The sequence below is a fragment of the Sciurus carolinensis genome, assembly GCF_902686445.1.
Source record: "Sciurus carolinensis chromosome 19 unlocalized genomic scaffold, mSciCar1.2 SUPER_34, whole genome shotgun sequence".
Taxonomy (NCBI): Eukaryota; Metazoa; Chordata; class Mammalia; order Rodentia; family Sciuridae; genus Sciurus; species Sciurus carolinensis.
This window is the reverse complement of record NW_025920112.1, coordinates 193,242-211,868: the sequence shown is the minus strand read 5'-3', so window position 1 is coordinate 211,868 and position 18,627 is coordinate 193,242. Positions and strand designations below refer to the sequence as shown.

The 18,627-nt window shown below is 39.8% G+C and overlaps 1 protein-coding gene across 1 annotated transcript; it reads left to right on the top strand.

The window, feature by feature from the left end:
* The first annotated feature begins 15,786 nt into the window (after positions 1-15,786).
* Positions 15,787-16,725, top strand: LOC124973552 (olfactory receptor 2L13-like). The gene has a single exon (XM_047537426.1). It carries the CDS (start codon positions 15,787-15,789, stop codon positions 16,723-16,725), a length of 939 nt encoding a protein of 312 aa, XP_047393382.1.
* The last annotated feature ends 1,902 nt before the right edge of the window (positions 16,726-18,627 follow it).

Genomic DNA, 18,627 nt, shown 5'->3' with positions numbered 1-18,627 from the left:
TTCGATAGATGCAGAAAAAGCATTTGATAAAATATAGCACCCCTTCATGCTCAAAACACTAGAACAAATAGGGATAGTGCGAACATTCCTTAATATTGTAAAGGCCATTTATGCTAAGCCCATGGTTAATATCATTCTAAATGGTGAAAAACTGAAAGCATTCTGCCTAAAAAGTGGAACAAGGCAGGGATGCCCTCTTTCACCACTTCTATTCAATATCCTCCTTGAAACTCTAGCCAGAGCAATTAGACAGACCAAAGAAATTAAAGGGATACAAATAGGAAAAGAAGAACTCAAACTATCCCTGTTTGCTGCTGACATGATTATACACTTAGAGGAACCAGGAAATTTCACCAGAAAACTTTTAGAACTCATAAGTTAATTCAGTAAAGTAGCAGGATATAAGATCAATGCTCATAAATCTAATGCATTATTATACATAAGTGATGAATCTTCAGAAAGAGATGTTAGGAAAACTACCCCATTCACAATAGCCTTGAAAAAAAATAAAATACTTGGGAATCAATCTAACAAAAGAGGTGAAAGACCTCTACAATGAAAACTACAGAACACTACAGAAAGAAATTAAAGAAAACCTTAGAAGATGGAAAGATCTTCCATGTTCTTGGATAGGCAGAATTAATATTGTCAAAATGGCCATACTACCAAAGACCCTGCAGAGACACTTCATCTTATAGAAAAAAAGTAGGTGCAAATCTTCAACATTTCTGCTTAAGGTCAGACTTCCTTAACAGGTCTCCCATAGCAAAAGAAATAAGAGCAAGAACCAATAACTGGGATAGATTCAAACTAAAAAGCTTTCTCTCAGCAAAGGAAACTATCAGCAATGTGAAGAGAGAGCCTACAGAGTGGGAGAAAATCTTTTGCCACTCATACTTCAGATAGAGCACTAATTTCCAGAATCTTTAAAGAACTCAAAAATCTCTACACAAAGAATACAAATAACCCAATCAACAAATGGACTAAGGAAATGAACAGACACTTCACAGAAGAAGATCTACAAGCAATCAACAGATATATGAAAAAAATGTTCAACTTCTCTAGTAATAAGGGAGATGCAAATCAAAACTACCCTAAGATTCCATTTCACCCCAATTAGAATGGCGATTATCAAGAACAATATGTGTTGGCAAGGATGTTGGGAAAAAGGTACACTCATACATTGTTGGTGGGGTTGTAAATTAGTGCAGCCACTCTGGAAAGCAGTGTGGAGATTCCTCAGAAAGCTTGAAATGGGACCACCATTTCACCCAGCTATCCCATTCCTCAGTCTATACCCAAAGGACATAAAATCAGCATACTACAAGAAGTACAGCCACATCAATGTTCATAACTGCTCAATTCACAATAGCCAGATTGGGGAACCAACCTAGATGCCCTTCAATTGATGAATGGTTCAAGAAACTGGGGTATATATATAATGGAACATTACTCAGTCATAAAGAATCATAAAATTATGACATTTGCAGGCAAATGGATGAAATTGGAGAATATCATGCTTAGTGACATAAGTCAATATCAAAAAAAACAGAGGATGGATGATCTCACTAATAAGCACATGATGACACATAATGGGGGGTGGGAGGGGGCAAGAATGGAGGAAGGAAAGGCTGTATATAGGAAAAAGAGGGGTGGGAGGGTTGGGGGGGAAGGAAAAAATAACAGAATAAATGAAACACCATTACCCTGTGTAAATATATGAGTACACAAATGGCATGCCTCTACTTCATGTACAAACAGAGAAATAAGATATATCCCATTTGTTTACAATAAAACAAAATTTTTAAAAAATGCAAATTAAAACTACACTGAGATTCTATTTCACTATAGTCAGAATGGCAAGTATCAAGAATACAAGTAACAATAAGTGTTGACGAGGATGTGGGGGAAATGATACACTCATACATTGCTGGTTGGACTGCAAATTGGTACAACCACTCTGGAAAGCAGTATGGAGATTTGTCAGAAAACTTGAACTGGATCCTCCATTTAACCCAGTTATCTCAGTCTTGGGAATATAACTAAATGATATTAAATTAGCAAACTGCAGTGAAATAGCATCATCAGTGTTTATAGCAGCTCCATTCACAATAGCTAAGCTATGGAACCAAACTGGGTGCCCTTCAACAGATGAAAGATTAAAGAAAATGTATCATATGAACACCATGGAATATTGTTCAGCCATAAAAAATGAAATTATTCCAATTGTGGGTAAATGGATGGAACTGAAGTCTAACATGCTAAGTGAAATAAACCAATCACAAAAAACATAAGATCAATTTTCTCTTTGTTATGTGTGTGCTAATACAAAATAAGCAGGGGAGGGAAGAATAGAAGTTCATTGAATTAGACAAAGGAAATGAAGGGAGTGGAAGGTGATGGGAAAATCTAGGTCAAAGATTTTATATAATCATTTCTGATGGCCTTGGAGTTCTCTGTATTTGCTGGTAGTAAGGTTACTGGTAAGAAAAATTATATTATCTCTGACCTTTGTAGGAATGTCAGTATGAAAGTCAATCAGAAAAACAAAGACAATTGAGAGATGAGTCTACAAATATAATTTTACCTGGGGATAGAGAATAGGGTAGAAGTTTAGGATGCTGGTGCACCGGCTTGGGTGCTCTCTGGTATGCCTGAAGAACCAAGGAAAGATTCACAGGTTTATCAGGAAGGGGATGTGCACATGCCTTTGAGGGAGCTGTCAAACAAGGAAGCATGTATTCAGAGCTACTCTGTGAAGCCCGTCTTCAGGTCATGTTTGGCAGTTCCATCAACAGATGTGAAGGGGAACAAAATATGGGCTTAGAGATAACGAGCTGCTTTCCTGCACTGCTGGTGCAGTTCCTTGAAGAGTTGCTAGTGACCTATAGTCTAGGACTTTGTGAGACAACTATTTATGACTAGAATGCTTTGCAAGAAATTTGAAAATGTATGGTACAAAACCATCTTTGTTTTAATTTCAGTAAGAAAAAAAGGTTTTATAGCCACACAGGAACTTACATTTTATCTAAGTCAGATACTCTACTCAAAATATGGAAATTCAGTAAGTGCATACCATATGGGTATGTACTAGTTAGACTTTTGTTGTTGTTGTCATGACCAAAGACCTGATAAGAACAAGGGAGATGAAAAAAAGTTTATTTTGGCTCACAGTGGTTTTTTTGAACTTCTAAAAAATTCTTTTTGAATATACATCACAGTATAGCATTTTATACATACATGGAATAAAACTTATTCTAATTAGGATCCCATTCTTCTGATTGTACATGATGTGCAGTTTCACTAGTTGTATATTCTTATATGCACAAGAGAAAGCGATGTTCAATTCATTCTACTGTCTTTCCTATTCCCAACTCCATGCTTCCCTTCATTACCTTTGTATAATCCAATGAATTTGTATTCTAACCTCCTCCACACACACATTACTGTGTGTTAGCATCCTCATATCAGAAAGAACATTTGGGCTTTGTTTGTTTGGGATTGGCTTTTTTCACTAAGGATGATAGTCTTCAGTTTCATCCATTTACCAGCAAATTTCATAATATAATTCTTCTGTAAGACTGAGTAATGTTCCATTGTGGATATGCACCACATTTTCTTTATGCATTCGTCTGTTGAAGGACCTCTAGTTTGGTTCCATAGCTTACCTACTGTAAGTTGTTGGCTCACAGTTTTCAAGGTTCAGTCCATGGTTGACTGACTCTGTAGCTGCGGGTCCACATGTGAGGCAGAAAATGATGGTGGAAAGCAGCTCAGAACATGGCAATCAGGAAGTAAAGAGAGAGCTCCACTCACCAGGCACAAAATATAAACCCCAAAACCAACCTGCAGTGACCTAATTCCTTCAGCCAAACCCTGCTGGCAACAGTGACCCCTTCCTATCAGTGGATCAATGCACTGGTCAGGTGAGGACTCTCATAACACAGTCACTGCACCTCTGAACTTTCTTGCATTGTCTCACCCATGAGATCTGAGGGACTGGACCCCTCATATCTAAAACATGACTTTTGTCCCTGAACCTCCAAAGCAAATGCCCATCTCACAAAGCAATACACATTTAGTCTAAGGTAGGGTCAATGAGCTCTTGCAATGACTCTATCACCAGGGTTACTTTCTCAAGAGACCCATGAAGTCTACCACAGGGGCTGGACAGAGAACTGGCATATCCGGAAAAGTGCAAATACGTGAACTCCTTACTGGGTCTTCATAAAATGACACAATACTGAATTGAACACTTAGAACATATGGAAATAATCACATTCCTAAAGGATCCATTTATATGTGCCATTCCAAAATGTCACCATTCTAAATCTTGCTGTTCCCAAACCCCTTACTGGTCATTTGTCAGCACACAGATCTGGGACTCATCTGTACAAGCTCCATTGTGTCCCTTCCCGGGCCTCCCACACTCCCAAAGTCAGCATGACATTCATGCCATTCTCTTGAGGACTGCCTGTCACAGCAAGTGCCCCTGTGCTGGCAAAGTCTTTTCACAAGGACCTCTTCCCCCTGGGAAACCCAGGCTTTCCTTCCCATTAAGGGTGAGGAATTTCCTGCTCTAAGTCCTGGGCACAAAGGTACCCCATGCACAGTATTCTCTTACACTCTGGATCCCCTCCTGGATCACATTCTCAAAACTCCTTACCCATAAGTTATTGTGAGGGACTGGGTGTGGATGGCCCGTCTGTAATTCCAGCAGCTTGGGAGGCTGAGGCAGGAGGATCAGGAGTTGAAGACCAGCCTCAGGAACTTAGCAAGGCCTGTCTCAAAATGAAATATTTAAAAAAATGTCTATGGATGTGACTCAGTGGTTAAGCATCCCTGGGCACAATACTTGGGACTAACAAAACAAAACAAAGCAAAACAAACAAAACAAAACAAAACAAAAACCGTATTGTGACACACCACAGGGCCAAGTTGAGGTTCCTGCTCCTATTTTACAGCAGAGTCCAGTCAACCTGACCTGCTCTTTTCTTCCTCCATGTGTTGTTGTTCCTCAAGGATTTCAAAGCCTGGTGGGGTTAGCTGAGTTGGCATCGTGCAGGTAAAGGCCCTGGGTGACATGCAAAGGGAAGACAGAGCTGGGCACAGAAATGAGCAGTGACAGTGACAAATAAGAGCCCTGTGTACCTTTGCCTTACCCAACCCCAAATTCAAAGCAACAGAACCCACTTGTTGAGTTTGGTACATTGTGTGTTTCCATGGTGCTGGTCACAAGTGTTGATGGAATAAAACCTCATTGAATAACATTGTCACGTCTTTGTTTTAATTTTTTTTTTTTATTTTACAGACTTCATTTTTATTCTTTGACAAAAAATCGGGTACAACTTTTCATTTCTGTGGTTGTAGATTCACATCATTCATGTAATCATACATGTACATAGGGTAATGATGTTTGTCTTATTCCACCATCTTTCATACCCTGCCCCCTCCTTCCTCTCATTTCCCTCCATGTAATCTAAAGTTCCTGCACTCTTCTCTCACCCCAACCCTCCCACCCCCTTTATATATCATCATCCACTTATCAGGGAAAACATTCAGTCTTTGGTTATTTGGAATTGGCTTATTTCACTTAGTACAACAATCTCCAATTCCATTCATTTACCTGAAAATGCCATAATATCATTCCTCTTTATGGCTGAATAATATTCCATTGTGTATACATACCACAGTTTCTTCATTTGTTGAAGGGCATCTAGGTTGGCTCCACAATCTAGCTATTGTTAATTGAGCTACTGCAAACATTGATGTGGCTGTGTTAATGTAGTATGCTAATTTCAAGTCCTTTGGGCATAAACCGAGGAGTGGGATAACTGGGTCAAAAGGTGGGTCCATTCCAAGTTTTCTGAGGAATCTCCACACTGCTTTCCAGGGTGACTGCACCAATTTGCAACTCCGCCAGCAATGTAAAAGTGTGCCTTTTCCCCCACATCCACACTAAGATCTATTATTATTTTTATTCTTGATAATAGCCATTCTAATTGGAATAAGATGAAATCAGAGAGTTGTTTTAATTTGCATTTCTCTAATTACTAGAGATGTTGAATGCTTTTTCATATATTTGTTGATCACCTGTATATCTTCTTTTGTGAAGTGTCTGTCCAGTTCCTTGTCCCATATATTGACTGGGTTCTTTGTATTTTTGATGTAAAATTTTATAAGTTCTTAATACATTTTGGAGATTAGTGCTCTATCTGAAGTGCATGTGGAAAAGATTTTATCCCACTCTGTAAGCTCTCTTTTCACTTTATTGATTGTATCATTTGCTGAGAAAAAACTTTTTAGTTTGAATCCATCCCATTTATTGATTCTTGCTTCGATTTCTTGTGCTTTGGGAATCTTGTTAAGTAAGTCTGATTCTAAGCCAACATGATGAAGTTTCGGCCTGCTTTGTCTTCTATTTGGTGCAGGGTCTGTGATCTAATTCCTAGGTCCTTGAGTCATTTTGAGTTGAGTTTTGTGCAGGGTGAGAGATAGAAGTTTAATTTTATTTTACTGCATGTGGATTTCAAGTTTTGCTTGCACCATTTATTGAATATGCTATCTTTACTCCATTGTATGTTTTTGGCTTCTTTGTCTATAATGTGGTAACTGTATTTTTGTGGGTTCGTCTCTGTGTCTTCTATTCTGTACCATGGGTCTAACTGTCCATTTTGGTGCCAATACCATGCATTTTTTTGTTACTATTGCTCTGTAGTATTGTTTAACATCTAATATTGTGATACTTCCTGCTTCACTCTTTCTGATTAGTATTGCTTTAGCTATTCTGGGTTTCTTATTCTTCCAGATGAGGTACATGATTGCTTTATTTATTTCTATGAGGAAAATCATTGGGATTTTAATTGGAATTGCATTGAATCCGTATAGTACCTTTGGTAGAATGGCCATTTTGACAATATTAATTCTGTCTATCCAAGAACATGGGAGACCTTTCCATCTTCTAAGATTTTCTTCAATTTCTTTCTTAGGTTGTTGTGTAGTTCTCATTGTTTAGAGGTCTTTCACCTCTTTTGTTAGCTTTATTCCCAAGTATTTTATTTTTTTTTTGAGGATATTTTGAATGGAGTGGTTTTCCTAATTTCTCTTTCAGATAATTCAATACTTATGAATAGGAATGCATATCCTTGATGCATATGGATTTTATATCCTGCTACTTTACTGAATTCATTTATTAGTTCTGGAAGTTTTCTTGTGGAGTTTTTGGGTCCTCTAAATATAGAATCATGTCATTGGCAAATAGTGATAGCTTGAGTTCTTCTTTTCCTATTTGTATCCATTTAATTTCTTTGGTCTGTCTAATTGCTATGGCTAGCATTTCAAGGATGATGTTGAATAGAAGTGGTGAAAGAGGGCATCCCTGTCTTGTTCCAGTTCTTAGAAGGAATGCTTTCAGTTTTTCTCCATTTAGAATGATGTTGGCCATGGGTTTAGCATAGGTAGTCTGTAAAATGTTGAGTTATGTTCCTACTATCCCTATTTTTTCTAGTGTTTTGAGCATCAAGGGGTACTGTGTTTTACAAAATGCTTTCTCAGCATCCATTGAAATAATCATATGATTCTTAACTTTAAGTCTATTGATGTGCTGAATTATGTTTATTGATTTCCAGATATTGAACCAACCTTTCATCCCCAGGAGAAATCCCACTTGATTGTGGTGCACTGTCTTTTAAAAACTTTTTTGTATATGATTTGCCAGAATTTTGTTAAGGATTTTTGCATCTATGTTCATCAGGGATATTGTTCTAAAGTTTTCTTTCCTTTCTGTGTCTTTGCCTGGTTTTGGTATCAGAGTAATACTAACTTCATAGAATGAGTTTGGGAGGATTCTCTCCTATTCTATTTCCTGGAATATTTTGAGGAGTATTGGTGTTAATATTAAGAATGGTTTGTTTGATGTACATAGATACCCCATTGTTGGGGCATAAATATTTAAAATCCTTATGTCTTGCTAGTTTATATTTCCCTGAAGTAGTGTGAAATGTCCTTCATCCCTTCTGATTAACATAGGTTCAAAGTCCACTTTATCTGATATTAGGATGGAAACACCCACATTTTTACTGAGTCCATGTGCATGATATGTTTTTCCCCATCCTTTCACCTTTAGTCAGTGGATTTTTTTTCTATGAGATGAATCTCTTGAAGGTGAGTTTTTCTTTTTAATCCAATCTGCCCATCTATGTCTTTTGATTGATGAGTTTGGTCCATTAACATTCAGGGTTATTATTGTAATATTATTTGTATGCCTGGTCATTTTGGCTCATTTTTAGTTTCTAACTTGACTTGGTTTCTCCCTTAATTGACTTTTCCTATAGGGTAGTTCCTCCCTTTGCTGACTTGTATTGTTGTTTTTCATTTCCTCCTCATGAAATATTTTGCTAAGAATGTTCTGTAGTGCAGGCTTTCAATTTGTAAATTCTTTTAACTTTGTTTATCTTAGAAAGATTTTATTTCATCATCAAATCTGAAGGTTAGTTTTACTGGGTATAAGATTCTTCATTGACATTCATGTTCTTTCAAAGAAATATATTGTTCCAGGTCCTTCTAGGTTCTAGTTCCTGGGTTGAGAAATCTGCTCATTTCCATATTTGTTTTCCCTTATATATAATCTGATAATTTTCTCTCACACCTTTAAAATTCTGTCTTTATTTTGTATGGGAGGTATTTTCAGTATAATATGCCTTGGTGTGAATCTGTTGTAATTTTGTACATTTGATGTCCCGTAAGTCTCTTGTATTTGATTTTCCATTTTATTCTTCAGGTTTGGGAAGTTTTCTGATATTATTTCATTGAACAGTTTGCTTATTTCTTTGGTTTGTATCTCTGTGCCTTCCTTAATCCTGATCAATCTTAAATTTGGTTTTTCTTTATATCCCATAATTCCTGGAGGTTTTGGTCATGATTTCTTACCATCTTCTCTGTTTGGCCAACTTTATTTTCAAGACTAAATATTTTGTCTTCATTGAGAGTCTGTCTTCCATGAGATCTATTCTGTTGGTGATGCTTTCTATTGAGTTTTTAATTTGATTTATTGTTTCTTTCATGTCAAAGATTTCTGTTTGTTTTTTTTCCCAAATCTCTATCTCTTTATTAAAGTGCTCTTTTGCTTCCTGCATTTGCTCTTCTCATTGTTTATTGGTGTAATCATGCATTGCCTACATTTGCTCTCTTATCTCATCTTTTGCTTCACATATCATTTTAAGTATGCAGATTCTAGTCTCCTTTTTTGTCATTTCTACTGCCATGTTTTCATTGGATTCTATCAAAATAGCATCTTACTTTGTTAGGGACACTTTCTTCCCTTGCTTTTTCATATTGTTTCTGTATATTTCCTTCTAGCAGTGAAGATGCAAGGTTGCAGCTTCCCTTCTGTAGGCTTATTGTGACCCTGCAGGTTTCCAACACCTCTCCTTTGAGGGGAATATGAATATCAGCAGCACCCAATACAAACATGCAGCCCTACACCAGATAGCCCCTATGAAGACATTAACAGTATTGCAACAAACAGGATGAGTTCCATTTTCATCCACAGTATAGCCAATAGGCTTGCAATGAGCTCTACATCTTCTAGTGGTGGATGAACAGGATGGGGAGGGGTGTAGAATGTAATGGTTAATGGGATAAGAAGTGAGTAAACAGAGGAATCTATTCAAGGGAAGAGTGAGACCAAAATCAAAACAAATTGATCTTAGGCCTGAGAAAAGAAGAAAGGGACTCCAAGGAAAGAGGTAAATAAAAGGAAAAGAGTGATAAAAAAAGAAGAAATAAAAAATTAAAAAATAAAAAAAATCTGTGGTTTACAATCATCCACCTCTTAAACCTCAGTCCTCAGTATCTCAATGTGAGTGTAATACTTGTCAAAGGGCTCCCAGTCTCCTGTAGGTGTCTCAGGATGGGAGCTGCCCCACCTAAAGATGGTGTCCATACCCTCAGGGATAATTCAAAATGTCTGCACCAGCCTCTAAGCACGCTGGGGAGCCATAGATTGGGCACCAAGTAGTCACGGGTTGTGGGTGGTCTACAGGGTCCAGAAGCAGTGGCCTGTCATCTCTTTTTATGATAAAAGATCAAAGGACAAAGATACAGATCCCAAAAACCTTCAAATGCACACCTGTCTGGTTTATAACCCATGGAGTGAGTGAGAAGGTAAGAGATCCTACATCTACCCATTCTGACCCTGCAACAGACACTGAGACCTGGCAAGCACACTACCATCACTTCTAGAATAGTCCCCTAATTAGTCTGGTTTTAAGGATGTGGCAACAAACTAATGTCTCCTGTAGATTTTCTAGCTCCATCTCCTAGTCAGGGTGAATTTAGGAGACTGGACTGGTCTCTCTGAGTCTAAGGCCTTATTTTCACACAAGACATCTGAGTCTGTTTCAATTAATAGCACTGATGAGTGCATGAGTCATTTCACTAGCCATCTGTCTGTCCCCAAAGAAAGAAAGTATTTCATCAGAGCATAATGTAACTTAGTCACACTCACCAATAAATGCCTTTGGAACCTAGACTGTAGGAAGTAATTGCTCCTGCTACTAACGGAGTCATTACTCAGCTGAACACTTCTAGAGCTGCCTGCCTCATATTGTTCCTTATATCTCTAACTTAGAAACCAGAGGATTTGGGTGAACATTACCTAATACCCCTTACAGCTCTCCATCCTGTTCTGGAATAACTGGGTTCCTCCCTCCTGAGACTAACTCTGGGCAGCAGGCCAAAGATGCAGATCTGACCAGGTGGGAGAATTTGCTCTAAGATTGAGCTGAGTTCATTTCCACATAGGAAAGTCTGGTGAAAGGGCTGAGGCTCCTGTCCCTGTGGGCTTGGACATTGGGGATCAATTAGAGGGACGGGAGGCCATGTAAGGTCTGCTGGAGGAAGGGCCTGCACACCAGGTGCCACAGCTCCTCCTTCTGTCCCCCTGTGGAACCTGAGGAAGTAAGTGTGACATATCTTGCTTTATTTTGGCTTGAAAAATGTTATAGCAAATGAAGATTATGAAAAAAATAATAACACAGGGAACCCTTCAGAAGATGAAGGGCTTTGTGAACTGAGCACAAAGACGATGGTAGAGGAGGGAGCAGTGGGCCCTGACTGTGTTCTGAGGATTCCTTCCTGGTGCCTTTGGCTCCTAACATCAGGAGAGTTGAGTGAGATCCCAGCTGCTGCAAAGTGCAGACCTAGCTGCTTATCCTGGCAGACTATGTGGGTGGGCATGGCTCAGGGTTTAACTATTTTGAAGAATTCAATAAACTCTCAGCAGGTAAACTTTTAACTATGAGACTACTTCTCTCAAAATGCCAACTCAAGGACTTCAGAGGAGGTGAGTCACACTGATATTTTTATACTGAGTTGATTTTGGCTAGATTTAAACAAGAGAGATATTTTTGAAGTGTGATTTTCCCATCATAAGGACACACTTTCTGTTGACCAAGGAAGAAGTTGTTCCTTAACAAGGTCCAAACAGAACGATCTTAAGTGTAAAAGGAATTGATGTGCACCTATTAAAATTCTACCCTGGGGTACCCTTCAGGGGTGTGACTTTAATTGAGATCATAAATTTTCTTTGGATCTGCGTGTCTTCAGGGCTTAAAGTATGGGAGGAAGAGGGGAGATGGACACACCTTCAGGACCACTGTGTTTTGGACACACAGGGCTCACTGATCCATCTCCTCAGCTCTCACCTGAGGTTGATGGGACTGAGTGAGTGGAGGCTCAACCATTGCCTGATTAGTGTAGCAATGAGTGTGTACAAGACTTTAAAAATTCTTTTCCTTACAACTTATAGAGACAATCAGCTTTCTACACTTGATACTTCTACATGTATGACACCCTGTCACCTGAGGTTAGTTTTGAACTCTATACATTTAAACTCTTGCCTTGTATCATGATCAAGAGGGAAACAGATCTTAGACCCACCTGAAGTCACAGGAACAACACTCTCCAAGTTATAACCAAGAGGGTGATGCTTTATGTAACTATGATGCTTGAAATAAGGATGCATCCCTTAAGAAAAAAAATCACTGTTCACAGATGGAAATAGACCCTCTGGTTAGCTCCTGGATCTTAGAAATTTCAAATACCAGATGTACAGAATTCTGAAAATTACTATCTTCATTGATTGCCTGACAATATGAAAGCTTTCAGTGTGGGTAAGAAATGTAGTGCTGTAGTAATGACCATCAAACCATTCATATCATACTCTGAACTCCAATTTAGGCAACAGATAGTATACATGTAAAAACCTCCCTTCAAACTTAAAGACCCATGAAAAATGTGAATTTACAGGAGACTCAGGATTTGGCACTGCCAAGGCTGCTGGCACCTTTACTCCTCTTAAATTAAACCTGGACTAAACAAAGAAAGGAGGAAAGCACCCCGAGAGGCTTCATGCCCTACAGGCCAGGGTATGATTGTTAAATATTGATGTGTAGAATGATTCAGACACATTTTGTTAGTTTGGTCTATATTACTAATATACTTGTGAGGCTTATATTTGGCTCAGTTACTCAGCAGATGTGCTGAGACTCCTATGCAATAGTCCCTGAGCCGGGGGCAGAAATAGAGGATTCAGTGGGTTCCCCATGTCCCTAAGCAGCACCCAGCTCTGTTGATTTGCCCAGGCCTCAGGGCTCCCTAGCAGGCTTGGCTTCCTCTGCTAAACCCAGGGCAGCCCCACTCTCCTCACTGCCCACTGCCCAGCCTCTGTAGGGCTCCTTCTCTCACCTCTGCTCAGCCAGAGTCCCCTCTGTAATCTTCAGGATCCTGACTCATGCACACCCACTGGCTCTCACCTGGTGCAGAACAGACTCCAGTCCTCTTTCCTCCCACACACCTGCCCTGGAGCCTGGAACTTGCAGAGCACTCTGTCTCTGTGCTGTGCTGAGGACAGGCAGGCTCCTCCAGGGCTGGTCCTGCTGCTCAGTCTGTGCAGAGTGTTCCAGAGCCTGAGGCTCCCAGGGCACCTCCTGGAGTGGTTCTCAGTGCCTTGCCCAGCTGTCCCTCTGTCCTTCCCCCTGCTCTCCTGTGCCTGCTCTTACTGATGTCCACACACCTCACAGCACATGTGTGAGCTGCTGCTCTGTGGTCTTGTCACCCACTAAGCATGCACTCCAGATTGTGGAACCTTGTGTGCTTTAACCACTGAAGCAAGTCGATACCTGCAGCACTGCCACAAATCAGCAGCACTGAACACGTTTTGAAGGGTGAGTGTGTCAATGATGATGTGATCTTCTGTATTTTTCTATGAGGTAATGAGTTCTTGCTACTCAAAGTTGTTAGAAGCAGAGGAACCTGGGATCATTCCATGCTCCTGGTGGGTGCCTGAGCATGTATTTTCATTCTCAGCATGTGATGACTGCAGAGAGCTAATGATGCATTCCTGGTTTTATGATTAGCTCTCTTTCAAAATTTTATTCCTGTCAACCAAAGTTACATGAAGCAACAATTTAAGTTACCAATGGAGAATAATAATATCATCAAAGTATTAATTGCTCTTCTTTGCTGAGGAAATATCAATAATCCAAGAGGACTGCCAAAACTGCCATCTGAGACTGGATCTGGCCTCACTGTTGCTTTCTGATGGAAGAGTCAAAACATGTTAAATACAAACTCTAAAACCACAATCAGGACAGAAGTCAGGCACATATAGTGGAAATAAAAGAAATGCTAAAATACATTTTATGCACATTTGGGAGAGCAAAAGAATAACAGAACAATTGCCAGAGAGGGAGGGTAGAAAGGGAGAAAGAAAGGAAGTAATGGGGTGAGATGAAATTTCCCAAGTAATGACCTTGGTATAAGAAGTAAGAAAAAAGTATCAAGGAAGGTAAATTACCTCATTTTTTACTGTTTTTCATTTTGTTACTATCGATGCTGAGCATCTGACTTTTGTGACTCTCCTATACACTTAACTAAGGAGAGGACAGCTAAGGCAGATGCAGCCCATGCTCCTTCCCAGCTGAGCAGCTCAGCTGCACACTGACCCTCCTGCCTGCTGCTAGGAAGACCACGCACAGTCTAGGAGAGCAGGCCATCATCCCCTCTGAGCTCTGTGTGCCTTCACCTGGATGGAATGTGGACTTCAACATGTTTTGCAGGAGAGTAGTAATTACACACATTGAATTGAATGAATGAATGAATTTACACACAGTGAGTCTTCATCAGTTACTCAGTTTGGCATTTTGAAAGATAGAAATGTGAAGTAGGAATGCAGATTCCAAGTCTGATCCCAGGCACAGCTGCATTTGATAATGTCATTCTCCACGCCAGTGAGTTCTGCCCTTTGTATTTGGAAAATGAGGGGGTTATTGTCTAAATATACAGTATTGTGTTATGAATGGGCAAACAAAAATCATTAACATGTGAGAAAAGTTCAGAGAAGTTATGGAATTGTGAAGTTTCATGTATAGAAAGAACATGTGAGTGTGTGGGTCTGTTGTCCACACCCATGTTATATTTCCTTTATCACACCACTTCTAGTTGCAAACTGCATGAAAGCCATGTGCATTATTTACTCTGTCACCTTTACACGGGCCATTGGCTTACTCAAAGTAAAGAGAATATCTAGCTGTTGGATATTGGGTTTGTAGGGCCTCAGAGAATGGACCCTTTATTAGGGAAGAAGCACATTATGATTGGGGTGATCTCGTAGGACACAGAACACATTTATAGTTCAAGAACAATGATCATACATGGTGACACACTTGAAGCCCAGGAGAGAATTGTCTTGTAGAAGGTGAGCAGGACCGTCCTAGAGAGAAGATCCCAGTTTACTGAGTTGCAGTAGTGACATCTGTGGAGGGGAGATACGAAATGAGAGATGTGGAAGGGGGAAGGTCATTGAGTACCTAGCGTCAAGCTCACAGGAACACTGAGTCCACATACCATGCCTGTGGTAAACATGGGTGCTGGGTTGAGGTGACGGAAAGCAGTCCCCTGGCTTCCTCAGGTGCTGAGACCAGTTATTAGTCCTGATTAAGTTTCCTGCCAGGGTCAGGAACTACCCCATTTGTGTTTTATACATATGGTATGTTTTCATATTATTGATACAAGACCGTAGAAAGTGTATATATGCATTATATGTGTATATATATGTGTGTATGCATATGTATATATATATATATATATGCACATATGGAGAGTCACTTCCCATTCTTCTATTTGTACATATTATGGAAATTCATTGTTCCTCTATTCATATATGCACATAGAAACATTTTGTCCTTTTAATTCTAGTATCATTCCTATTCACATATCCTTCCCTTCCTTCATTCCCCTTTATCTAATCCAAATACTTCTAATCATCCCTAACAACACCCCTTATTGAGTGTTAGCATCACATTTCAGAGAAAATATTTGGCCTCTGATTCTTTGGGATTGACTTATTTCACTGAACATGATAGTTCCTAATTCCCATTCACCAGCAAATACCATAATTTCATTCCTCTTTATGGTTGAATAGATTCCATTGTTTAAATGTACCACATTTTCTTTATCCATTTATCCCGATGGTACTTGACTTTGTATTTCCTATGTGTGTCTATGACATGCAGAGTTTGTTACTAGGAGAGATTGGAACATGAACAATCAATTCAGATTTTAAAATCACTTCCAGAAAAGGTACACTGATGAAGGAAAAGCAATTCATTCTAATCAATAATAAAGTCGACTCCTTTTTTATTTTCCTTTTCTCTTTCATTTCAGGTTTAGTGGCTAGTTTTTACTTTTGTTTTTCTCTCAGGGAAATTAAAGCAGTGCATTTTCATGGAGAAATGGAACCAAACTTCAAATGATTTCATTTTGTTGGGGTTGTTACCCCAAAACCAAACTGGTTTACTTCTCTTGCTCCTGATCATCTTTGTGTTTGTCCTCGCCTGTTTGGGGAACTCAGGAATGACCACCCTCATCCTCTTGGACCCCCGGCTCCACACCCCCATGTACTTTCTCCTTAGCCAGCTCTCCCTCATGGACCTGATGTACATCTCCTCCACTGTGCCCAAGATGGCATCCAACTTCCTCTCTGGACAGAAGAGCATCTCCTTCCTGGGGTGTGCCATGCAGATCTTCTTCTTTATAACCATGGGATGTTCTGAGGGCTTACTCCTGGCCTCCATGGCCTATGACCGCTTTGTGGCCATCTGCCACCCCCTCCACTATCCCATCCGCATGAGTAAAATCATGTGTCTGAAGTTGATCCTGGGATCCTGGACACTGGGTGCCATCAACTCCTTGGCACACACCATCTACACTTTTCAAATTCCTTACTGCAGATCCAGGGCCATCAATCATTTCTTCTGTGACATCCCAGCTATGATGCCTCTGGCCTGCATGGACACTTGGGTCTATGAGTACATGGTGTTTGTGAGCACAACTCTGTTTCTTCTCCTCCCTTTCCTTGGCATCACTGCCTCCTATGGACGGGTCCTGTTTGCTGTCTTCCATATGCGCTCAAAAGAGGGAAGGAAAAAGGCCTTTACCACGTGCTCCACACATTTGACTGTGGTGACATTTTACTATGCACCTTTTGTCTACACTTATCTTCGGCCCAAGAATCTCCGCTCACCAGAAGAAGACAAGATTCTTGCAGTTTTCTACAGTGTCCTCACTCCCATGCTCAATCCCATTGTTTACAGCCTGAGGAACAAGGAGGTGCTGGGTGCCATGAGAAGAGTGTGTGAGATATTCTCCTCCAGGAAGAAATAGCTTGCCTGACCCTGCTGCTCTGCATGGCTTCTCCCAAGCCAACTGGAGCACGAGAGAGCAGTGCTGGCCAACAGAAGTATGAGACACATATGCAATTTAAGTTTTCTAGTCAAACATTCAACAATAAGATTTATTAAAATAATATATTGATGATTATAAACAACTACATTATTAGTATTTATATTTAATTGAAAAGATTTCAATCAATGTTAATATTAAAATGGTGAAATTAATTATGAACAATTTAAAGCAAATGATATTTTACATCATCTGTTGGGGTATACATTGATATTAATGTAATAATATTTGTTATGCTATTGACATTATCTTGTCTATATATTTATACATGAAATTATCACTGTACATTTCTATTTTTTTTCACTCTAAGTTGTCAAATCTTGGGCGTATTTTATATTTTCAGCATATAGGAAATTGTATCCTCTGACTGGGGATGTGGGTCAGTTGGTAGAGTGCTTGCCTTGCATGCATAAGGCTCTGGATTTAATACCCAGCTGTCCAAAAAAATAAAGAAAGAAAGAAAATTGTATCCTCCACATTTCAAGTGTCCACACCATATGTGACCAGGGTCTACAAAAGTGCACGAACTGGGGGGGAGGTTAACCTCCTTCAGGGACAGCTCTTTCATGATCACTGTACTTAGGACAAAGAATTATCTGCTATACTCTTATCATTTTCTTTTAATTTTATTTCTGCAGAGATATGGAAAATCATGTGACTCCTAGAAAGCACAGCTATTCACACCCCTAATTATTCTCCTCACATGTAATATGTAAACAAGCTCTTTTTGCCTTGGGGACAAATGCTATATACACTTTTGTTGTTGCTGTTTATTGCCCTGTTCAATTCCTGGGTTGAATACTGTGAGTGGTAGTTGACTTTACTGAGGAATTCATCCTTGGCTTTTATCATCAGTGGCTCTCTGAGCTGGATTTTGGAGTCTTGGGCTCCCTAAACTATAGACAGATACTGTTATGTGCCTCTCTAAGGGTACATACATTCACCAACTAAAGGCTCATAGACAGACTTGTGCATATAGCTGTGTTTTAGTTAGCAGCTTAGCACAGGACCATCAGAAGCAGAGAGAGCACTAGGTCACCTAGGAGAAAACTTACACCCCAAAGCCTTGTCCCCAGTGACCTACGTCCTCCAGCCACATGCTAACAGCCTACAGTTATCAACCAGTTAAACCTCACCAAGGAAAAATATAAACCCCAAAGGTACGACTGGAGGACACAATACCTCTAGACACAACCTACATGTCTGCAGTTATGACCAAGTGAACCCTAATAAAACTCTCAAGACCTGATCATTTTACGTCTGAACTTTCTTACATTGTGTCACACAAGAGCTTGTGGGGGACACCTAATATCTAAACCATAACAAGTTTTCACTGTGTCTGAACTTTTCTGATCGGTTTTCCTGATCATTTCTGTGAGCCCTCAGTCACATGGAGGTAACTCTCCATCCTGTGCCCTCTCCATATCACCCAAGTCCATGCTCATGGGTGGTTGTTCCACTCTTGTTCTGAGAATCCTGGAAGAGGTAACAAAATTTTCATTTTGTTTCATGGGTGACAGTCATTAATGACTCTTTCACATGCATGTGCAGGGCACTGTCCTTGGTGTGCACATGCAACCTGATGGTTCTTCTGATGCATGTGCAAGACACTGTCTTTGGTGAGTATATGCAGCCTGATGGCTATTCTCTCACATGTGGTGGAAATTGTATTTGGTGGGTACATGCATCCTGATGACTCTTCTCATGCATGTGCAGGACACTAAATTTGGTGTACCCCTGCAGCCTGATGACTCTTCTCATGCCTGTGCTGGGCACTGTCCTTGGTGTGCACATGCATCCTGATGACTGTTCTCATGCATGAGC